The 22,997-nt window shown below is 52.1% G+C and overlaps 1 protein-coding gene across 2 annotated transcripts in view; it reads left to right on the top strand.

Moving 5' to 3' along the window:
• IQGAP3 (IQ motif containing GTPase activating protein 3) overlaps nucleotides 1–22,436 on the top strand; it is a 28,451-nt gene extending 6,015 nt beyond the window's left edge. For both annotated transcript variants that reach the window (XM_070950647.1, XM_070950649.1), the window contains 28 exons: nucleotides 616–703; nucleotides 899–1,062; nucleotides 1,469–1,629; nucleotides 2,207–2,331; nucleotides 2,930–3,093; nucleotides 4,350–4,440; nucleotides 4,617–4,784; nucleotides 4,898–5,043; nucleotides 5,386–5,556; nucleotides 6,103–6,186; nucleotides 6,281–6,352; nucleotides 7,266–7,335; nucleotides 7,623–7,831; nucleotides 8,656–8,808; nucleotides 9,154–9,317; nucleotides 10,082–10,306; nucleotides 10,791–10,931; nucleotides 11,719–11,803; nucleotides 12,661–12,893; nucleotides 14,718–14,850; nucleotides 15,385–15,487; nucleotides 16,813–16,963; nucleotides 18,330–18,417; nucleotides 18,909–19,091; nucleotides 19,830–19,996; nucleotides 20,577–20,669; nucleotides 20,970–21,078; nucleotides 21,392–22,436. In XM_070950647.1, coding sequence (XP_070806748.1) covers nucleotides 616–703; nucleotides 899–1,062; nucleotides 1,469–1,629; nucleotides 2,207–2,331; nucleotides 2,930–3,093; nucleotides 4,350–4,440; nucleotides 4,617–4,784; nucleotides 4,898–5,043; nucleotides 5,386–5,556; nucleotides 6,103–6,186; nucleotides 6,281–6,352; nucleotides 7,266–7,335; nucleotides 7,623–7,831; nucleotides 8,656–8,808; nucleotides 9,154–9,317; nucleotides 10,082–10,306; nucleotides 10,791–10,931; nucleotides 11,719–11,803; nucleotides 12,661–12,893; nucleotides 14,718–14,850; nucleotides 15,385–15,487; nucleotides 16,813–16,963; nucleotides 18,330–18,417; nucleotides 18,909–19,091; nucleotides 19,830–19,996; nucleotides 20,577–20,669; nucleotides 20,970–21,078; nucleotides 21,392–21,505 — 3,855 coding nt within the window. In that variant the 3' untranslated portion in view covers nucleotides 21,506–22,436. The remainder of the gene's footprint in view (nucleotides 1–615; nucleotides 704–898; nucleotides 1,063–1,468; nucleotides 1,630–2,206; nucleotides 2,332–2,929; nucleotides 3,094–4,349; nucleotides 4,441–4,616; nucleotides 4,785–4,897; nucleotides 5,044–5,385; nucleotides 5,557–6,102; nucleotides 6,187–6,280; nucleotides 6,353–7,265; nucleotides 7,336–7,622; nucleotides 7,832–8,655; nucleotides 8,809–9,153; nucleotides 9,318–10,081; nucleotides 10,307–10,790; nucleotides 10,932–11,718; nucleotides 11,804–12,660; nucleotides 12,894–14,717; nucleotides 14,851–15,384; nucleotides 15,488–16,812; nucleotides 16,964–18,329; nucleotides 18,418–18,908; nucleotides 19,092–19,829; nucleotides 19,997–20,576; nucleotides 20,670–20,969; nucleotides 21,079–21,391) is intronic.
• The last annotated feature ends 561 nt before the right edge of the window (nucleotides 22,437–22,997 follow it).

The following is a 22,997-nucleotide window of genomic DNA, read 5'->3' as shown; positions in this document are numbered from 1 at the left end:
TCACAGGGCTGGGGATTTTCTGGATCGCACTCCTCTTGCATTGGCCTTCTGTAAGACCATGAGAAGAGGCTCCATCTCAGGAAGAGAAGGTGGATGCTGAGGGGTGGGGGTGGGGGGGACTCCAATGCTGCCAAACCCCATGGGAGCATTTTGTGCACCCCCTGAAGTCATCTTCTCCCTGTCCTGGATTCTTGGACAACCATTTTGTTGAATCTCTTGAGTTCGATCTGAATAGCGTATTTTGGGCTAGGAAGCATCCAGGAAACTGGTGGAGTATTTCCTGGGTATTTCCCCTCCAATAATGCCCAGATCCGGTCTAAAAGCTCCTTTTTATTATAATTGAAGAATGTCACAAGAGGTCCACTGATGATCCAGTTGGACGCTGCATCAGCTTTCCTGCTTACAATAACCTCTTCCACCAAGGCTAACGTTGATCATCTCTGCCAACTCTCTTCCTAGTGGTTTATTCAGAACAGTTTTTATTCTTTCTTTCTTTTTCTCTCTTTCTCCTTTCCTTTTCTCTCTTTCCTTCCTTCCTGTCTCTCTCTTTTTTTTCTTTCTCTTTCTTTCTTTCTTTCTTTCTTTCTTTCTTTCTTTCTTTCTTTCTTTCTTCAGGAATTGGGATATGTTGACTTGCTTGAGCAAGAAGAAATTCAAGCTGGACTTTACATGGCCAACCAGAGAAGTGACCAGGAGCGTGCCGGTGAGAGGGATTACACTCCAGGACAAGACCTGAGGGAGGATGTCTCCTTGCTTTTGGGGGACAAAGAACCCCTGGGGAGAGTTCTCCTGCCGGAGAGTCCTGCCCTTCCCCTATTGGCCTTGTGCCTTTTCTTACTGTTCTTGCCCCAACATCACCTTTCTCAAACACCTAAGAATGCTCCCTGCACCTATCTAGCCGCACATGCTGTGAGCCACATCAATGCCTCCCTGCGAAGAGGAATTGCGGAAGAGACGGTGCGCGCCCTGGCAAACCCCGAGGCTCAGCTCCCCAAGGTCTTCCCCTTTGCCGCTGAGCTCTACCAGCGAGACCTGTCTGCCCTGCAGTGGCAGCACCCCCAGGTGAGCTGGTCCCCAAAGGCTTCCTGGGAGGGTGGGGGATGTTCCAGCTCAAACAGCTGCTGCTTTTCTTGTCTGCAGAGCAGTCCCTCGTTGCCTCCTTTTCCCTTCCCATCTCATCTTCATGCCTTTTGGCCCTAAACTTTTCAAATCTTTTTTTTTTTTAAAGATGAAAGGGTGGGTGCTTCTTGTCCTTTCCACTCTTTATAAAATATGTCGACAGAGAACAGTTCCAGAGCCCATTTCCAGAATCAGATGCATGTCCTGGGCTGCAGGTGTCTCCTACTTGTAGGCATCGGGGCACATTGCGATGGGGAAGCCATCGGCTGGTTCAGAAACGTCTGCTTGGGGCTTCTTTGGGGCGCATCTGGCTTGGGAAAAAGCTAGCACCTGGCCTCCTTTGTTGCAGAGGACGTTGGCCCAGGAAGAGCTCTTTGTGGCCGTGGAGATGCTGTCCGCAGTGGCACTGGTCAACCAGGCCCTCGAGGATGGAGACAGCCGCAGCTTCTGGAGGAGCCTCCTCAGCTCCGCCCTGGGCCTTGCCAGCATCGAAGAGAGCCATGCGCAGCGGTAAGAGGCCCGGCATGGGACCTTCCTCCACAGCACCTGGCCGACAGACCAGAAATTGGTCACCTTTAGAGGACAGGTAGCCCACAGATTACCTCCACAATCGGGACCAGGATATCTGTTGTAAATTGTTGTCATGTTGGGCACAATTTAATGACAAATTTTATGGTAATTTTATTGTTAAGTGAATCACCGTGGTTGTTAAGCAAATCACATGGTTAACTAAATTGAGCTTCCTCAATGGACATTTTTTTGCTGAAAATTGGCAAAAAAAAAAAAAAGGTTGCAAATCACCATTGCTGCAATGTTCAGCATGTTCAATGCTGAACATGAGACGGTTGCCAGTCTCCTGAATCGCTGAATCTGGTGACTTGAGATTGTGATGAGATTGACATGGCGGTGCTGTGATAGGCGTTACGTGCAGGTTGCAAGTCACTTTTTCCAAGAAAGTTGTAACTTTGGTTGTTAAACGAAACAGCTGTAAGTCAAGGACTACCCGTAGACCATGTTTAATTTCTGCATTCTAACTAATGCTACTTGCAACTCTGGCCTGGTATTCTCTTTTGTTTCAATTCTGCAGTTACTTTGAGGGCCTGTCAAAACAGAAGCGCCTCTTTCGGGAAACCCAGCGCAACTTCCTGAGTTGGAACGACATCCAGGCCTCGGTGAACGACGTGAATGCCTTCGTCCAAGAAGAGCAGGACAGTAAGGCTCTCCATGCAAAGGAGACTCGGTGTCAATTGCGGTGGACAATGTGTGTGGGGCTGCAACTGACAGCCCAAGAGCCAGTCCTGGCCTCCCAGCTGAAGAGGCCTTCTGGGCCGCTTGAGTGGCCCCAAAGAGGCCGCAGGCCTGTCTTGGCCTCTGGAGCAGAGAGGAAAGCTGCTCCTGAAATCAGAGGCTTCACTGAAGCCAGTAGGGTGACTCTCGGCCCAACCCACTTCCAAGGATTGTTGTTGTTGTTGGAAGTAGGAGAAGGAAAAAGGATTTATTTATTTTTCATGTCTCTTAATCACCCATCTCCCTTGGAGATGCTTGTTTGCCACCCAATAACAAAGGCAGCTTAAAAACCTAAGAAGTAAAGATAAATACAGGACCCATTCCAGAACTACAAATTGCTAAAGATTCCTTTTCCAGAGTTTAAAACCTGAACATTAAAATGTACAAGTTGCAAACAGGCGAATAACCAGGAGATTCTTCAAGATAACACTAAGGTGCCCCGTTGAGATAATTCCACCAAAATCCTTAAGGAGCGTTTCTTTCCGGCCCTGGGTTCAGCCAATGCCTCCCTTGCCTGTTGCAGAAATCCTTGCTGTCCGGCTGATCAACGAGGCTCTGCAGGGCGAATGTCCAGAGAAGACCCTCAGGGCTCTGCTCCTGCCCTCAGCCGGCCTCTCCGACGTGATGCTCCCCAGAGCCAAGCGCTACCATTTCGTTCTAGCCCAGATGTTGAGGCAGAAAGCCCAGGTAGGAAAAGACGGGGGGATGTCTGGGCTGGGGGGCTCCTGAGCTAATGCAGAAACACCATCAGGCACCTGGACCAAAAGTTCCAGGGGCTCCCAAAACTGGGTGTGTGATCTCTGGCCGAGCCTCTTCAGAAGCTGCACCGAGGGCTACCCGGGAGCAGGAAGTGGCTTTATGAACTGATAGGAACCAGATCAATCACACTTTATCTGCAAAGCATCACTGCCTGCTCCAGCCTGGAGGACTTTCAGTTGCCTGTGCTACAATTCCCAGAATTGGGAGCTTGGGGAAACCGCAGTCCACATGCGTGGATGTCGCTGTGGCTTTGGGTGGTTGAAGCAGAGGACTGCACTGGTGATCAAATTTGGGAGTACTAAATTTGGGAGGATCAGCGAGGGCACCACGGTCTCCAAAGAGGGGAGGTTTGAAACCCTGGCCCTGGCCCACCATTCTAGGCCAGCTTGTCTTCTGTTGTGCCACTAGTTAGACCAGGGTTTCTCAACCTTGGGAACTTGAAGATGGGGGGAGGGGGGGATTCTGGAAGTGGAAGTCCCCTCCCCCATCCTAAGGTTCTCCAGGTTGAGAAACGCTGAGTTAGGCAGTGCAGGAGGGCAGCTGTGTCCGTCTGTGGTATCCAAACATCAGAAGGGGACTGGTAGCCCCTTCTCTGGCTTGCCCAGTTGGAGCTTGTGGCGTCTGATTCTTCATAAAATCTGTGAGCCAGGAAAGGCTTTTTTGCCTTTAGCTAGCACAGGGGTCCCCCAACCTCCGGGGCCGTCCACAGCCTGTTAGGAACCAGTGAGGGAAGCTTCATCTGTGCATGTGCAGGTCACCCACAAAACCCCCCGGCCCCCCTCCCAGTCTGGAGAAATTGTCTTCCACGAATCCGGTCCCTCCTTGGTGCCAAAAGAGTTGGGGACCGCTGAGCTAGGGAACGGAGAAGGAGAGTAAGTTTCCAACCGCCTGGAGGGGTCAGAGGCTGCTGTGCGCTGCCAGCCCACTCTTGGTGTGGGGTTTACAGGGGACTGCCCACGCTGGCCGCCTCCATGTGGCCTACCTCACAGGGTTGTTGTGGGAAATGTAAGAACCACGCACAGACCTTCGATTCACTTGATCAACGTACAGCAGATTTGACTTTTGTGAAGCTGGCAATCGTGGCTTCTCCGGAGCCACAATTTGTCCGTCCGGGGAAGAATGGCTGCATCGCCAGTTTCTGGGCAACTCGGTCAGGATGGGGCCCTTTTGTCTTCCCTGCGCAGGTGGCAGGAGACCCCGGAGCACTCTTGTGGTGGGAAGAAATCCAGGAGGGGGTCCGCAGGGCCAACCTAGATAGCAAAGCTGCACAGCAAAGTAAGGCTGGGGGCAGCTCTCGGGGGTCCCTTCTGGAAGAAAAGGGGCTGAAGGGCTGGCTGGACTTGAGCAGCCACTGGGAGGAAGGTGGGCTCGGGAGATGTTCCGATACCCCATCCCCACTGCCCTGGGACCTGTGGCTTCCCGTCCAGCTGCAGCCCCCTGTCTCCTCACAGTGGCCCTGGGCCTTGCTGCCATCAACCAAGCCATCAAGGAGGGGAACGCAGCGCAGACAGTGCGCGTCCTGCGCAGTCCAGACGTGGCTCTCTGTGGTGTGGTGGCAGAGTGTGCCGTGGCTTATCAGGCGCAGTTCAGTGCCATCCTGGCAGCACGGAGGCCGGCAGGTAAAAGAGGGAGGGCCCGTGCTGCAGCCCAGACCCGGTGGGGGAGCCCCACTTTCTAAGTTGTTCATCCCAAACTTTGTCATTCATGTTTTGCTTTTGGGGGGGGGGTGCAGGGGGCCACCCAGAGGCGCTCTGGGTACAGCACAGACTGAGAGATGGCTCCAAGTACTACTTCCACCTGCGGTCCTTTGAGGGCTCCTGGGAGCAGCCCCGGCCCCTCACCCTCAACATGGCCCATCTCAGCCGAGAGGAGATCCAGGTGGGTGTGGCAAGAGCGGATTCCTGTGCCAAACATGCAGCCAGAGGACCCCACCAGGTTCATGCAATGGAGCCCGGAGAGCTGGGGGGGAGTTGAAGGGGAGACCAGCCACGGTGGGCAGGAAAGCGTCCTCTGGGCACCACGGGGGGCTTTGGACTCACCAGGTCCGTCCTGGTGCCACCTCATTTGCACCATGTGATGGAGGGTCCCAGTCTTGGCACAGGCTGCCCCCTTTTCCTGCCTCCTCTCTGGACATTTCCTTCTTCATGCAGGGAGTCCTCCTGAAGCAAAGGTTTGCTCCTTGCCTGGGGCTGATGGGCCTCTTGTCTGTCTCTCCCGCAGGGGGCCATCACCTGTGTGTCTTCCACCCACGACCGGCGGTGCCTCTGGCAATCCCATGCCTGGCTTGTTGTCCGGCTGCAGGCCCGGATGAGGGGCTTCCTGTTCCGCCGCCACTGGGCAGCTCGGCAACAGTTCCTGTCCCAGCAGGTGCCGGCAGCTGCCAAAATCCAGGTCGGTGCAGGCGCATCCTTGCAGAGAGGCTGCCTTCCCCAAACTGGTGCATTTAAGCAGGTTTCCTTCCTTGGACACATCTGGCAATACGGGAAGTGCTCTCACTCCTAGAGTGGGGCCCCCAGCTCCTGGGCCATGAATCGGCACCAGGCTGCAGCATACCAGAAACCAGGCTGCGCAAAGAAAGGAAGCCCCATTTGTGGGATGCAGGCAGCACACGAAACCTTCCGGTCCACGGGAAAACCTCTCTGCACAGAACCAGTCCCTGGTGCCCAAAGGGTTCGGGGCTGTTGCCCTGGAGGAGCTCCCGATTCTGGAAATAGCTCCGTCAGAAGCCCCAGGCAGGCTGGGCATCAGCTGCCTCCTCTGCCTGGCTGCAGGCCTGGAAGGGGGTGGGGGGGGGACTGAGAAAAACTGGGAGCATCTACTGTTGCTTAAAGGGAAGGAACACCCCCCCCCCTGTAGGAAAGGCCACAGAAGAAGAAAGGGCTGGGTCAAGGGAAGGGGCCCAGAGATCGGAGTGTCACCTCTGCCCTCTGCCCCCAGGCCGCCTGGCGTGGGCACCTGCAACGCAGAAGCTACCTGGAGAGGATGCGCTACTTGCGGAGAAACACAGCCGCTGCGATCAAAGTGAGCTGTGGGGTGGGCTTGAGGTGGGGGGCTGTGGACTTCCCCATGAGGGGCCAGTCATTTTGCTTTCCCTCTGCTATCTCTGCTGTGCCAGATTCAGTCCTGGGTTCGGATGTGGCTTGCCCGAAAACGGTACCTGGAACGCCTGCGCTACTTCAGGGAGAACGTGAGTGTTTCTGTCCCGACTGTTATGAAGTTGCTTGGTTGGGGGGCTCTTCCCTTGGGGGCCCCAGCCAGCCCTTTGGCAGGCCTTTCCGTCCTCGGGTTGCTCTTGAATGTGGAGGCTCCGTTCTGAGTGCTGCTTCCCCAATTACTGTGTCTCTAAATAAAGTGCCCTTTGTTATCACTCATCTTCCCCAACCTCTGCGCTCCAGGTGTGCAGAGATGCAACTCGGGTGAAATGCTCCCGGTTCGGACCGGATCGCCCAATCCGGTAGCGATGGATTGTCAGAGGCTTTTAAAAGTATTTTTTCTACAACTTCTTCGGCCCAAGAGGTTGTAGAAAAAATGCTTTTAAAAGTAAAAAAAAAAAAAAAAAAGTTGGCCACGTCCACCCAGTCACATTACCCCCCCCCCCCCCCCCGAGCCACACCCACAGAACCAGTAGTAACAAATTTTACATTTCACCACTGATGCCACTCATGTCAGGGGAAAAGAAATTGATTGCAGCAGTCAACGTTTTAGCAAGCAGATTTTTATAGCCAGCTTTTTGTAATCAACATGATCCAAGTGATCAGTTTTTTTTACTGCTCTCTGTTTCCCATGATTCTTCCCTCTGTGGATGACTGCCGCTTCTCGGAGGTCTTGAGAATGGCAGAAAATTGCTGTGACTATTTTTATTCCCTGTTCCTGGACTGATAATTCTTGTAAAGCCAGGCTGGTGAATTCCGCCCATTTGGACAGCTGTCTAATCATGAAAAATCCTTGAAAAACCACTAAATTAACCCAACCAGGTTCACACCAAACTTAAGTTGTGGGTGAATTGGCCTGATTCCCCCCCTTTTGTGCTGCTGTGAGCTGGTAAAGGTGCCCCGGCCAGGCTCACAGCAGGCGGCCTCTTCTTCTGCCTCTTTTGACAGGTTGCAGCTGTGCTTAAGATCCAGGCCTTCGTTCGAGCCAACAAGGCAAGAGAGGATTACAGGATGCTGGGTGAGTGACCAGCTCTTTGCTGGGGGGTGGGGGGCTGTGCATCTCTTTCTGAAACTTGGTGGGAATTGCTGCTCCCACTTCTGCCCGCTTCAAGATGGGTATGGGAGCACCAACGAAATGCCTGATCTGTGGGTCCAGCTGGGCCTGGATAGCCCTGGAGGGTCTTCTGAAGGGCAGTTAATTGTGGGTCAGTGCAGAGCCCTCCACTGCCCTGAAGAGGGAAAGGTTCTGGGGAGTTCCTGATGGGCAGTCAGGGTGATGGCTGGTTCTGCACTCTCTGCTGCCAGTGCACAGCAGGGACCCCCCACTCTGCGTCATCCGGCGTTTCGCCCACCTGCTGGAGCAGAGCCAACGCGACTACCAGGAGGAGACGGAGCTTCTGGGGCTCCAGGAGAAGCTGGTCAGGGGGATCCGCTCCAACCAGCAGCTGGAGAGTGACCTCAACCTCATGGACATCAACATTGGATTGCTGGTCAAGAATAGGATCACCCTGCAGGTCAGGAGGGGACGGAAGAGAGATCTGCTTGCAGCTGGGGAGGGGGGGACCTCTGGGCATCCTCAGAGCCAATGGAAGCTGCTCAGCTTCTACACAGGAGTTCCAGCAGACCCATAAAGGCAGGGGAAGGAATTCAGGTGCCTGGCCGTCTTTGTGTGAAAACTGGTCTTTCCCCAGTTTTGGAGGAAAGTTGCTGCTTTGTCAAATAATTTACTTATTGCAGTAGCAATAAGTAAATATTTCGCAGGAATTAGCCTGATGATGCAGACTTTAGCCTCCGAAGGAAGAGGAGAGCAGCACTTAACCCTCCTCTTAAACAGATTTTCCTAACCGTGTGGTCCCTTTCAGATGTGTGGACTTCAACTCCCAGAATTCCATGGCCCGCCATGCAGAGTTCTGGGAGTTGAAGTCCACATGTCTTAAAGTGACCAAGGTTGAATAATCCTGACCTTGATCTTTCCAGACAAAGGCAGAAGTGGCCCTTACTGAGCAGCAGAGAAAGTGAGCTCCCTGGCCAGGTGGTCACGTTTCTTGGGTAGTGACAGATGTTCTTGCCAACATCACCTCTGCCTGCCTCTTCCAAAGCTGCTTCTCAGCTTGCCTTCTCTTGCCGTCTGTGTGTGTGTGTGTGTGTGTGTGTGTGTGTGTGTGTGTGTCGGAACCTCATGTGTCCTCCCTGCCGCACCCTCACCAAGCCCCCATTCTGGGACAGCCTGTTTCCTGCCTTACGGATCTGACAGGTGGCCTCAGACAGGCTCCCTCCTGAGTGGGGAAGAGGACTGAAGGTGGGGGTGGTGCCATTGTCCGGCTTCTCCCTGTGGCAGGAGGTGGTGTCACATTGCAAGAAGTTAACCAAGAAGAACAAGGAGGAGCTCTCCAGCAGGATGGACGGGAGCAAGGAGAATGGATTGAAGGCGCTCAGCAAGGAGAAGCGGAAGGCGCTGGAGGCCTATCAGCACCTCTTCTACCACCTGCAGGTAGGTGGCACCTTTTGGTCTTGGACTAACACACCTTGTGGAAAGGCAAAGCTTTTGCGAGCTACGGCTCACTTCACTTGTCGGTGCCTTGCATCCGACAAGGAGCTTCTCGGTTGGGGCCACTACTGAGTAACATCAGGCAACATCTGCTGTATGATGGGCGCGTGACCATCGCTACAGTTGGGACCCCTCGCTTGTCACCTGGTTCTCTGCTCCGCCTGATCTTCCGGGTGGTTCAGCGGTTGGTAGCTGCCCTTAGCCAGGGCGGGCGGATGTGGCGCCCAGTCCAGGAAAGCCATTGGCGCATAGATGGCCCTTTCCTGCTGCTTCCCTCCCTCCCTCCAGACTCAGCCGGTGTGTCTGGCCAGGCTGCTCATGCAAATGCCACCCAACAAGTCCACCAAGTTCCTGGAGTCGGTGGTCTTCAGCCTCTACAATTACGCCTCCAGCCCCAGAGAGGCTTACCTCCTGCTCCAGCTCTTCCGGTGCGCCCTGCAGGAGGAGATCACGTAAGTCCTGGGCCCTCCGTTCCTCCCTCCCTCCCTCCCTGCTGCTCCCCCACGAGAACAGCCAGGCTCCCTGGATGGCTCTTGACAGTTTAGGGCACTGAATGGCATTCGGTGGAAGACATTTCATTGAATCTTTGTGCCCAAGACAAAGGTTAGCAGACCAGGCAGCCATTAGTCGGGCTTGCTTTGCCTTTTCCTGCAGACCTTATTAGGAGAAGCAGCCGTGGTTATCACACAGCTTGGCCAAGGAGAGGCTGGGGGCTCTGTGCTCCTTCCTGGCACTTATCCGCTATGGATTTATGCAACTTGTCTGCTATTGTAGAGGCTTCTAGCTTAGTCTGTTCTTTATTTAAATATGATTTTGTTTATGCCTGCTGAGGTTTACTGATTTCAAGGCCCAGTGCTGAATATACCAGGCTGGCATACGGGTAGTCCTCAACCTACAATTATTTGTTTAGCAACCATTCAAAGTAACAATGGCACTGAAAAATGTGACAACCGGTCCTCGCACTTATAACCAACCCCACGGCATCCCCACCGTCACATGATTAGAATTCAGGGGCAACCAGCACAAATTGACAATGGTTGCAGCATCCTGGGGTGGGTCACATGATCCCTGTTGACGACCTTTCCAGCTGGATTCCAACCAGCGAAGTCAAAGGGGAAGCTGAATCCATTCTGTCTCCTTGCACGTGCCGAGATGTTGCTGGCCACAGAAGGGCCGCCCTCCTGCCAGATCCGAGATGCTGCCTCTTTCCTCCCAGGTCCAGAGTGACTCGGCTGCGGGAGGTCCTCACGGGGAACCCCACTGTGATCCGCATGGTGGTGAGCTTCTACCGCAACGCCCGTGGACAGAACGCCCTGCGCCAGATCCTGGCAGAGCCGGTGCAGGAGGTTCTGCAGAACAGCAGCCTGAGCATCCGCACCAGCCCCGTGGAGATCTACAGGGGGTGGATCAACGAGACGGAGTCCCAGAGCGGACAGAAGAGGTGGGTGGCCAGAACAGGCATTTATTTCTCCACTCTGCTTGGCTCTCTTCAGACTGGGATGGAGGAGGATCTCACAGCTTGACACTCTGGGAGCCTACGGAACCCATAGAGACTGCAGGGGGCTGGAGCAACAGGAAACAACACAGACACACACACACATTATGAGATCGTTTTTTTTGTAATAAAAAGCAAAGAAGTGAGCAGGGCTGTGGGTGCTTCTGTCTTCCTGCATGAGTCTTGGAGAAGACCCCAAGGCCGGTTTTTGAAATGGAATGGAGAGAAAGAGTGGGAGGGAGGGAGGGAGGGAGGGAGGGAGGGAGGGAAGGAAGGAAATAAATAAATAAACGTGCCCATGGCAGGCGCCCACAACTTGTCTTCTGCATGAGGCAAAATAACACTGACCCCCAATTGTGGGAGGTAGAAATGGCAAACGTGATGAAACTCTGTTGTCTTCAGTTGCTGTTACTGTTTTCTCTCTCCCCAGCAATCTGCCGTACAACGTCACCCCACAACAAGCCCTCTGTCACCCAGAGGTCCAGAGGCGACTGGACGTCTCCCTTGGCCATCTCCTTGTGCTGGCAGACAAGTTTCTCTCGGCCATCCTCTCGTCAGTGGACAAGATCCCGTACGGTTTAGTGCTATGACTCTTTCAATCTGCTGCCCTCCTTCTCACGCTGAGGTTGGCACCTGGCTTCCAACCTGCCCCCCTCCTGCAAGAAATAAAATTGCTGGTCTTAGGAAATGGCCACAATGTCATGCAATTTCAGGCCTTTACAATGAAATCCTGCTAGAATTTGCAGCACGGTCTTAGCTCTTGTGATGCCCCCGCATCTGCCAGCCAAGCAGATGCAAAGACTGATTTTAGGCAACACGGCAAAAGTTGCCCCTGTTTCATGCAGCCCCTGCAATGTTAGTTTAAGCAACTACTGGGTTTAAGCAACAACTCTGCAGGGCATTGCGCTAAAACATAAAATCAATATCCAGGAGTGTCCCATCCCCACATAGTGATAACAGTTCTAGGGTGTATTTATGTATGCTTCCTCCAGAGAGGGAAGACACTTCAATTTGCAACTTACCTTTGCAACAACCCTGTAGGGTGACTGAGTCAAGGAAGGAGAGAAAATGCAAAATCATGGCTAGATGAGACCCCTGCCTGCCCCATAGCCCCCTTCCTCAGCACCCTTCTGGAGAGAGGACAATTTTCTACCCATCAGATTAATGTTCACCAAAACCTTCCATCGAATTACTCCAGACTTGGGGGGGGGGGGGTGGTGTCACTGATGGTCCCCATTTTGACCATGCAGGGTGCCCATTTCCTCCACCATTTTTTCTTGGTGTACATGGGACCTGTGTCTTGGGGGGGAGGGGTGCTACTTGTTGCCTACCCAGAAATTAAATCGCTTTCCTTTCAGGTATGGGATGCGCTACATGGCCAAAGTCTTGAAGGCAACCTTGACTGAGAAGTTTCCAGATGCCTCCAAGGAAGAGATCTACAAGGTCTGGGGCAGGGGGCGAAGGGGTGGGCCAGGGCACAAAAGCAGAACTGGCGTCTGGCCCTTGCTCTTAGGGCCTGCTCTTTTCCCTCCATTTAAGGTTATTTTGGCAGCTGAGTTTCTCAGTCAACATTAGAACGTTGACATCACATTAGGATGGGCTACAGCAGGGCTCTCCACACCCCCGTCTGGGGACCGGCACCGGGCCAGAAACCGGTCAGCGCAGACAAACGAAGCCCCGTGGGATGCGTGCGAAACCACACACCCTTCCGGTCCGCGGAAAAACCTCCCCCCACGGAACCGGTCCCTGGTGGCCCAATGGTTGGGGGCTACAGGGCAGGGATTCATGGCTGTTTCTGTCTGTCCTTGGTCTCCAAAAAGATTATTTTTGACAAAATGAAAGCTCCATGTAAAGATAGCACGAAGGTCACAGCAGGTCACGCCACTCTCGATTTGATTGGCCTTCAAAACTAACTTTAACCTGGTGAGTCCTCACATGGGAATCCCCAGGGACAGTCCAGAGGATGTTAGTCCAGTAGCCGTGATTCAACCTTCAGGCATCCCATTCTGCGCTCTGGCTGCCAAGAGAAGCCTCTCTCTGGAGTTACAGGGGGTTGGTTGCCTTTAGAGGCTCACTTAAGGGAAACGGCTGTGGTCCCTCTGTCCCTGGCCAGCCCCATCACAGCAGCTTGCAAGAGGGCCAGTATTTTGACTCCAGGTTCCTGAGTCCTGGGAATGGGTGGATCAACTCGAGGAACGGGTGGGTCAGCAGAAGACTCATCTGCCCCAAGGCCAGAAAGGATGGGCTGCCCACGTACCAGCCTTGCTTCTTGGAGTTAGACCTGCTCCCTCCCGTCTTAGGTGGTGGGCAACCTGCTCTACTATCGCTTCATGAACCCGGCGGTGGTGGCACCAGATGGCTTTGATGTTGTGGACTTCTCTGCTGGGGCACCCCTGCACCCCGACCAGAGGCGCAATTTGGCCTCAGTGGCCAAGATCCTGCAGCACGCAGCTGCCAACCAGCTTTTCGAGGGAGAAAACAGCCACTTGAACGTGGTAAATCAGTACCTGGAAGAAATGCACCAGAAATTCAGGTTGGTCAGGAGACGAAACGTCCATCTTGTCTGCCGTTATCTTCAGGTCTTTCCCTCCCTAATCCTGAAGAAGGAGCAAGATGAGGTTCCTCACCCCTCTGAGTGCGATGGAAACGCTGCCCCATTCACAGCTCTTAGGTGTCTGGGTTGGCATTCCTGACCTGTTAACTGGGAGTCACCCCCAGTGCCCACGTTATGCTGGCAGCATATAATCTACTTCCGCTGCTTAACCTGTGGCTCGCCTGAGCTTTTGGCCAAAAGAAAAGGTGCGGCTGAAAGGGTGAAGTCCTTCTGTCTGCTCAAAATGGCAGCTCATCCTGAAGAGTCCCTTGGAGCAGGCAGTCAACAAATTCAAATAAATAAATGAAATATTTGAAGGTATGATAGAGAGCATTCCTCTCCCATCAAAGATCTTGGCCTTTTTTTTTTTTTTTTTTTAAAATTTGATTTATATGCCGCCCTTCTCCGGAGACTCAGGGCGGCTTACAATGCGTTAAGCAATAGCTTTCATACTTTTGTATATTTTATACAAAGTCAGCTTATTGCCCCCACAATCTGGGTCCTCATTTCACCTACCTTAGAGAGGATGGAAGGCTGAGTCAACCTTGAGCCTTGGAGAGATTCGAACCAGCAGAAATTGCAGGCAGCTGTGTTAATAACAGGGTGCACTAAACCCCTGTACTATCAAGGTTCTTATCAAGGCCCTATCAAGGCCTTGGCTGTTTAGGAGGGAGGGAAGGGGCCCACCATGTCTAATGCAGTGAAAAAACTACCTCTAATCTACCTCCTGAGGTCCGGACTGCCCCCACCCTATTGGCCTTCCGGAAAGTGGTGAAGACCTGGCTTTTCCGGCAGGCCTGGGGCCGTTGATCTCGCTATTGCGATCTGGCGAGATCCGGCCATGAATGGTGTGAATGGGTTTTAATTGTTTTTAATGTTTTAATTTTTAATGTTTTTATATATAGTGTTTTTTTTTTAATGTTTTTATATATGGTTTTTAAATTCATTGTAAGCCGCCTTGAGTCTTCGGAGAAAGGTGGCATACAAGTTGAACAAACAAATAAATAAATAAAAAAGGAAGAGTGGTGACATGATAGCAGTCGTCCAACATTTGAGGGGGGTCAACCTATTCTCCAAAGCACCAGAAGGAAGAACAAGCAACGGATGGAAACTAATCAAGGGGAGAAGCCTCCTGGAATTAACCAGTGGAACGTCTTGCCTCCGGAAGTTGTGGGTGCTCCATTACTGGAGGCTTTTAAGAAGGGACTGGACTGGAATGGTATAGGGCAGTGATGGGTAACCTTTTTGCCGTCGCGTGCCAAAAGCGGGGGGAGCATGGGGGAGGTTGCCCACTCATGTGCCCACACCCATAATTCAAGGCCCCCTGCCGTGCCCTGCCCCCCTGTGCATGCGACACACACATACTGCCACGCCCGCGCTCACCCAGCTTTTGGCACGCAACGGCAAAAAGGTTACCGGTGGGCCCGGTATGCCTGTTTTTCACCAAGAAAGCCTCTGGAGCCTGGGGAGGGCAAAAACAGCCTCACCTATGCCCTCGAGGCCCTCCGGAGTCCGGAAACAGCCCATTTCCCAACTTCTGGTGGGCCCAGAAGGCCCAAAAATGATCTGGCCGGCGCGCACATGTGGAACTGGAACTGAGCTAGGGCAACACTCACGTGGCCACAGACATGGCTCCGTGTGCCATAGGTTCACCATCACGGGTGTAGGGTCTCCTGCTTGAGCCAAGGGGGTTGGACTAGAAGACCTCCCAGGCTCCTTCCACTCTCGTGATTCTATGTTCTTCTTTCCTTCCGTCTCTTCCAGAGCATTCATCGACACAGCCTGTTTGGTCCCTGAACCGGAAGAGAGATTTAAGCTGGACAAATATTCTGAGCTGGTGGCCATCACCAAACCAGTGGTCTACATAACGGTTGGGGAGCTGGTCAACACCCACAAGGTGCAAACCTCAAATGTCAGGGGGAAAAGTACGATTTAAGGGGAGAGAAATAATTGCTTTTGTGCATAGGCCAAACCAATCTTTGTCTTGCTTGTTTGTGATTTTTTGGCTTTCTGGCTTGACATGTGAAAATCCAATAATGTGTGGCTTTTTTAAAATAAGCCCATAGTTTTTATAGACCTGAGCCCCTGTTCCCATCCTAGTTCCCCCTTGGTTGTATCTTTTTTCCACAAAGCCATTTGGTTTAGGGCAGGGGGTCCAACTGTGGCCACTTTAAGACTTGTGGACCAACTGGCTGGTTGGGGAATTCTGGGAGTTGAAGTCTTAAAGTGGTCGAGGTTGGACACCCCTGGTTTAGACTAACTGTCCATGGCTTTCTTGCTACTCAGATTCTTCATCTTTGTTGTCTTAATTCATAATTTTAAGACTGTATTTTGATTATCCAAATGATCTTTGTTTTACACCATTTGGAAAGTGGGATAGATAAGGCATGGGGAATGTTTCTCTGCTTGTTCCTCTTTGCCAACGACACAGTTGCTGCTGGAGCACCAGCACTGCCTGGCTCCTGATTCCCAGGATGTTCTGCACAAACTTTTGCAAGACCTTGGAGAGGTGCCAACCGTTGCATCGTTGATAGGTAAGCCGAGGGCACTCTTTGAATGGACAGTGTCTCCTCCCGGTACTCTACTGGCATAGGATGGGGCACGATTCCTGCCCAAAAGAGGAGGGCTCTGGTAGCATCTTCCAATTTGCATGTTTTCTAAAAGGCTGCAGCTCAGAAGAACTTACAGTCCTAATAAAGGTTGCCAGTTGGAAAAGGTGCTGGCGGACTCTTCCTAAGGTTGGCCTGCCAGAGACTAACATGGCTCTCCTTCCACAATGTCTGTTTCTGCATTTCGTTCGTTCATTTTCTGTAGCCACCCAATTCAACCAAGGGACTCTGGGTGGCTTACAATCCTAAAATTATAAAGCAATTAAAAAACAGTAAAAGAGTAAATACATCCACAAAAAATAAATCAATACAAATGGCAGCTGTGATGTTTAATCAACTAATAGCAAAGCCAAGAAACGGGGCCCTTAACGTTTATCATTCTGAACCAGGCTTCTCAAGAGAGTGGTGGGACCGCTGTCTTCAGCCCAACTCCCAGTTTTGGGGGGCTGCTTCTGAGGGGCGTGGGCCATGAGACTGCCAGAGCCAGCTGGCGCAAAAGCAGGGCTGGGACGGTTCAGGGGGCTGCGGTTACTCTGAGGTTGAGCCAATCTGGGTAAGAGTCCGCTTGGGACGTTCAGTCTGGCAGACGTCCTGGAGACCCCGGCCAGCATGAGCTCCGACTGGCCCCCATTTGAAGCCACAGAGCATTGCGTCACACCACGGTTGCCCCATTTGCTGATTTTCCTCATTTGGTGCCCAAGCAAACTGCTTGAAACTCGCATTGGCTCAGCCAGCCCTGTGCTAATGCCTGTTGGCTCTGCTGTTGTTTCCTTTTGGATTGTTTGTCTGACTTGTAGTTCTCAAGTACTTCAACAACCTAGTCAAGGAACTACCAAGAAGAAAACCTGACAGGACAAACCACTGTCTAGAAAAAGAGAGCAAACCCTACCCCTTCTAGCACTGATGATGTCATGAAACGTCCTCAAGAAAACTAATCTCAGAGAGCACAGCCACTTTCCTCCTCTTCTTCCTCCTCTCCACAAACCCTACCCCCTTCTAGCACTGATGATGTTATCTAGTTAGGTACTGAAACGTCTTCAAGAACATAACCAAGTTCAGAGAGCCCCAAGGACTTCACAATCCCATCCTGAGCTACAGACATTCCCTTCTATCGGCCTCTCCTCACTCCCTGTCCTTCAGTTTCCATGGCTGGGATCCCATACTTTAGGCTGCCCCAAAAGAGTGTTGGGCTTCTGGCTTGCTTTCTTCCCTCGCTCCTCTGAACCTGTTGGATTGCTGTCTTTTTGCAGGCCACAGCCTGGGACGGGGGGCAAACGGGACCCGGGAGGACGCTTTGTCTCAGCTCTCCAGAACGGAGCTCTCGCTCACGCTCAGCAGCAAATACGGCGGGGTGGAAGCCGAAGCCGAGGGGGAAGCAGGTGCTGAACGCCTGTGGCTGAGGTGGGTGGCTGCATCCCTTGGCCAGGGAAGGTGGTCGGGCCCGGCTCCCCCCCTTCCCCCCCAAACCTCGTGAATAGCAAGTGGGTGACGATCAGGAGCACAAAGAGTCTCTCAGACACTCAGCGATATAGGAAGCCAGTGGGAAGGGGAAAGTACAGAATTTTAGGTAGGCCTCAGTTGGGACTGGAATTACTGTCACTGAGTGATGTGACTAAAGCATGATGTCAGGTGACTGCATTCTTAGCAACGGCAGTCCCATGGCCATCATTAAGAAGATCGTGGTTGTTAAGCAAGGACCTCTGTGCAACTTCCCGCCGGCTTCCCACAAGTAGAGATCATTGGGGAAGCCAGGGGGGAGTGGCAGGTCCGAGGTTGCGTGCAAGCAGGTTGAAGGGCAGGAAGCAGCTGCTGCCACGTGGGGAGGTTGCAGGGGCAGCTGGTGTGAGCATGTCACACCACTGGGGGTGGGGGAGGAATACCAGAGCAGCCTGCAACCTTCTCTGCTGCTTTTCTCATGGACTACTTGGCGTGTGGTATGCCGGCAGGGAAGGTTGCAGGTGGCGATCATGTGTCCCTGGGGGGCTGCAGCTGTCCTATTGCAGTTGCCAAATGCCCGAATCGCAAACATACGACCGCAGGGGTGATGGGAGAAACAGAACTGCTTGTAGTTCAGCACCCTCATAACTCTGAACAGTCATTGAACAAGTGGCCGGTAAGTGAGGACTGCCTTGCATTTTGCTGAACCAGATGTTCGCCCGTCTGTCTCCCTGCGGCAAAAGTGGGCTGCCAGGAGAATCGCCCCCAAGCTTGCAGAGTCTATTCAGTTCACGTGGTCAGCAGTGCTGAGGAGATTTGCGCCTCTGCCTTCCTAATCTCGGGGGGGGGGAGGTCTCCCATCCAAGGAGTAAGCAGGACTGACCCAGCTCAGCTTTCTGGCGGAGAAGGCGGAGAAGGCCGAGGCAAAGCAAGCTGAGATTCCTTCAACGCTCACCCTCATTGGGCCCGATGCTCTGCATTGGGATGAAGACTCATTAGGAGAATTACAATGATGACTTGCCAAGAGAGCCATTCTTAACCAAATGGTAGCTAGGAGCGGAATTCGGACATGCCCCTTTTTGTTCCCTGAGGGTCACATTTGGTTAATAAGGGCCACTGGGAAAACAATCGCTCTTCTCCCCATTTACTTGGTAGCAAAACAGGATTAATTCCAAGTAAATTTTCAAGAACCACAGCAAGAAGAGCTCAGGCGGTTTGACCTCTTTCAGTCCTCACTGCCAAAGTGACCCTTTGAACTGGCCTGTGAAGACCTCCTGCGCTCTGCCCATAGTGACCGGTGCCCTCTTGTCTTTCTCCTTTTGTGATGAAGCACCAAACAGATGCTGGTGGACGTGATCCAGTCCCAGCCCGGAGACTCCCTGGCTGAGATCCTGCACTCAAAGGCATCGGAAGCAGAGGTGGGTGGAGCGATGAGCAGGGGAACCGATTGCCCAGAAGGGGTGTGATGCCCTCACTGGGAGCCTCCGGGGAGAGTCTGGGTGGGTCTGCCCAGGGGCTTCACTCCGGATTCCTCCAGATGAAGTGGGAGCGCCCCGCGTGGCTTGGAGGACTCCTGCAGAAAAGCTCTAAGCCATGGGAGAAACGCAGAACCATTTGTAGGATTTCTGGAACCAGGAGAAAGTAAAAAGTCTGCCTTCCTTCACATTTCCTGTGGTGGGAATGGTCTTCTCCCTCTCCCTCAGGACAGCTGGAACCGATCACAATTGGCCTTCAGGAGGCCAGTAAATCAGCTTTGGGGCTGGAATGACGAGAGCTGCTTGTCTGCAGAGAGACACAAATGTGATCTCCTGGTTGGGTATTAATGTTTGGATTGTTGCTGAATTGGTGGTCCTCCACTTATAACCAGTCACTTAGCGACTAGTCAAAGCTGCAACCTCCTTTTCCGCAGGAGCGGTTCCACCGACAGCTCTTGCAGAGAAGGGCGACTGGCCACCCGCAGGGCCGAGAGCGAGCACTGCATGGCCATCTTTCCCTGGCAGAGAAGAAGAAGGAAGTCCTCCAGAACCTGGAACACCTGGCTTTGGTGGGCTGGGCCGGCCAGTCCCGGGCCCTGCTCGGCGAGATTGCCCAGGTAACCCAGGCAGTGGAAAAGGTGCCCTGCAGGAGGAGGGTAGGCAGCACCTGGCCTCTTTCACTCTCTGGCCTACCTGGCGGGGCTGTTGTGCATCCTGGTTAACGGTTGCTGTAAAATGGAAGGAGTAAAATCGCAGGGAAGCCGTTTTTAGGCCAGCTGTGGGGAAGGATTTTTCATTGGGCCCTGAAAACCTATTTATTTCAACTAGCTAGGCTGGCTTGAGTTAAATTTTAAATTGATTTTAAATTGGGTTGTTTTAATTTACGGCCAAAATATTTAATTATTTTAATACTGTTTTTAAATTTTGTATGCTCTGTTTTTTACTTTGGCTGTGCACCGCCCTGAGTCCTATTTGGAGAAGGACGGTATAGAAATTTAATTAATAATAATAATAATAATAATAATAATAATAATAATAATAATAATAATAATAATAGCCAGAGGGAGGCGCCTTTAGCTCAGGGGACTCCTCCACCGTGGCGCAACTTTAAAACCTTGAACTTCAACTCCCAGAATTCCTCAGCCAACATAGCTGGGAGTTGAAGTCCACAAAGTCGCCAAGGCCTTATCCTTCTCTTGGGAAGTGGGAGGGCCTTCTGTCTTCAGCTGGGGATTCTGGGAGTTGCAGTCCACCCATGTTAAAGTTGCCAAGATTGAGAACTGGGGTCCAGATGAGGGGCGGGGGCTAATTCAGAGCACTGCCTGGTGCATTGGGCCGGTCTCCGCTTCCCGCAGGACATCTGCTCTCAGAGGCATCACCGGCAGTGCCGCAGAGGGCAGCTGGCAAAGCTGCAGCAGACCCTGCGAGGCCTGGCCTCCAAGCGCCGCTTCTACCGGGAGCAAGTGGACTACTACCAGAAGTATCTCCACACCTGCCTAGACAACCTGGCTGCTGCAGACAGGTATGGGGCCCGGCCAGCTCCGGGATCAAGGGCGCTTGGCAGCTGTGGCTGGGTCCAGATAAGGGGCCCTCTGCCTTGGGGGGTGGGGGTGGGGGCTGGCCTGGAGACGCCACAATCTTGCCTGAAAAGAAAGTGGGGAGGGGCTCCTAATCTCTTATGGAGCAGCTTCTCTTTTGACAAAGCAAGGTTCTGGCTGTGCCGCCACCCCCCCACCCCCCACCTCACCTTTTGCAACTTTTCAGGGCAGCCAGTAAAAGAACATTGCAGATGCTCTCCCCCCCCCCCCATCGGAAAGGCCTTGCAACACTGGCCCCATTTCCCTTCCCCCAGCAGACCCCCCTCCCCTGGCATTCCTTGTCCGATAGCTGTGCCCAAGTCCACCATGGGAAGGCTGGCAGAGTCCGGCCGGAGCCCCATGGGGCTCGGAAACCTCTTCTGCTCCTTCCGTGCTGACCACACTGGGGCCCAGGCGGAAGGAAAGCCAAGGTGGGGGCAGGTGAGGCTTGGCGTCCGTCCGTCCATCCCTCCTGCCTCCCCCCAAGCTTCCATATCCAGGCTGCCCCCTTTTCCTTCCCTTCAGGCCCAGCAAGAAACAGGCTGTGCTTCATTACACAGCGGCCCGCCTATTTGAGAAGGGGGTCCTGCTGGAGATTGAGGCCCTCCCACCAAACCAGTAAGTCCAGATGCCCCCCTTCCTCCTCCCAGCTCCTGCCGCCCCTCGTTCTTCCATGCGGATTCCCCCCGCCCCCCCCCCCCCTCCAGGCGTCCTCTGAGCCTGCCTGTAGGCGGGAGAGATTCCTCGGAGGGAGCAAAATGTCTGAAATCTCAGCTTGTTGTCCTGGCCAAACTTTTCTTTCTTGTTCTGCGAGGAAAGCAGATCTCCTTCTTGCTGCATCTTTCATTCCTGATGACATTTTCTCAGCTTCAGGGCTTTAATTCCTTCCTCCCTCCCTGGTTTTTTTTTTTTTCCCAGACTTAGAAATGTCATTTTTGATATTATCCCATCCCAAGAAGCTGGCAAGTTCCAGGTCAAGGCGAAGTTTATGGGGGTCAACATGGAAAACTTTCAGCTTAGTTACCAGGTAAGGGGGCAGCTGACTGGGGTTCCCTCCATACAGTTTGATTATTTAATTATTTACCAGCTTTCCAATGGTGGTAAAGGTAGACTGAGTGAGGCACAGGCGCACTGCATGACTACTGTATCACTTTATATCATCAAGTGATTTATATCACTTGCATAAATCACATCTAAAACATTCTGGGCCCTGTTAGCAATAGCTCACGTGGAGACATTCTGCTGCAGAAGGGTTGGAAGGGATCTCGGAGGTCTTGTAGTCTGACCCCCTGCTCAAGCAGGAGACCCTGTGCCCCGCCAGAACCTCTCTCTCTTTTCAGGACCTCCTCCAGCTCCAGTATGAAGGTGTGGCGGTCATGAAAATGTTTGACAGAGCCAAAATCAACGTCAACCTTCTAATCTTCCTTCTGAACAAGAAATTTTTTAAGAAATAATGTGCTTTGGGCAACAGCTGTGGATCATTGGAATCCACAACTTTCCTTGTTGGAAAGATGCCGAAGAAATATAGCAGTGCTTGCTTTACTCCAGTCCTGCTTCAAAGAAACCCAGAAGACCCCTCAAAGGGACCCTCAGGGCACCTGACTGGACCCATCACCTGGGCAGATCCTTGCATGGCAGAAGGCTTCCTTGGCATATAACCCTCTTGCATGTAAGAACACTAGACCAGTATATCAAGGATAGGCTGCTTTTCTAAGTGCAAAGCATTTCACCTGCAGTCCAGCCCTCTTCAAACACAAACACACTCACACTCACACCTGTCATTCAGCCCAGGTAGCCTAAAACCTCAGGGTTCAGGAAAAACTGAACGTTGCAAGTCTGGAGAACCAGTCTCTAGATTCAAACGTCTGCCTCTCTCAGTTGCTAGACTCTGAGGAGGCCAATGATCTCCCCCTGTGTCCCTTCGCCTTTTGGACCCCACAGGTTCCTGGCGCTGATCTGCAGGGGCAGTTTCTTCTACCAATGGGGCAGCTGGCAAGAATCAGGCCCGGCAGCTGCCCGTTATTTTGAGAGGAGAGAGGCGGTGGTGTGCGTGGCTGAGAGAAAGGGGTGCTTTTTAACACTTGGCACTCCTAGTGAGAATCTACACAAAATCAAGTTTCCTCAAATGGAGAGTTTTAGAAATTCAGATTTGTGGATTACACTTTTGCCCAGTGCTAGTTTGAAACAGAAGCTGCGAAGTTGTCAAAGAGTTCAATTATTTTTATACCAGCATTTGGAAGGCTATTGAAAACTGAATTCATTGGATCTTCCCTGATAATTTAAGTATTCAATCAAAAGAATAAGATAAACAGTTTACACAGATTGTTAATATAATCAGACATTTTATTAAGACCTACAATAAACTCTATTATACAATTTTTAAAATTAAGATTACTGAATGTTATCTGCTAGAAATTGCTATGAGTGTAACTGTGAAGGAGTTCTGTTTTATGTTTTGTACACCAGGTTTCTCATAATTTGTACAATTCACAGTTAAAATGTAGAACTTAAACCTAATAATTGAAAACAGAAAAATCTAAGAAACCGAATCTAGCGGATAAGGAAAACATGGGGACTTAAAGAAATGACAGAGATATGAAAAGATTCTCTGAATGATATTCCTAGACACCGGTAATTTTTAAAAAAGGGCTTTTGGTAAAAACAGAGGAGGCGGGTAGGGAGGGCAAATTGTGCCTATTCCCTTCCTGTTTCTCTCTTAATTTCCTATCAAAATATCAAAAGGCCACAGCATTAAACAAACCAAGTTGTATCTTCTAATACTCCCAAGCTTTGAATGTAAAAAGGGGCCTCAGCCTGGGGAAACACTGCCGGAGGCGATGTGCCCATTAGGTGTCACTGTTTTCAAGGGAAGCCAGAAAAAGGGAGCAGGCAGAGGTAGTGGCCATAAGTGAGGAGGAAAGAAGGAATGGGAGACAACGCTGGGGT

This window comes from Pituophis catenifer, unplaced genomic scaffold (genome assembly GCF_029215685.1).
Source record: "Pituophis catenifer annectens isolate HBS135680 unplaced genomic scaffold, rPitCat1.0.hap2 SCAF_10, whole genome shotgun sequence".
NCBI lineage: Eukaryota > Metazoa > Chordata > Lepidosauria > Squamata > Colubridae > Pituophis > Pituophis catenifer.
This window is presented reverse-complemented; position numbering and strand designations above follow the sequence as displayed.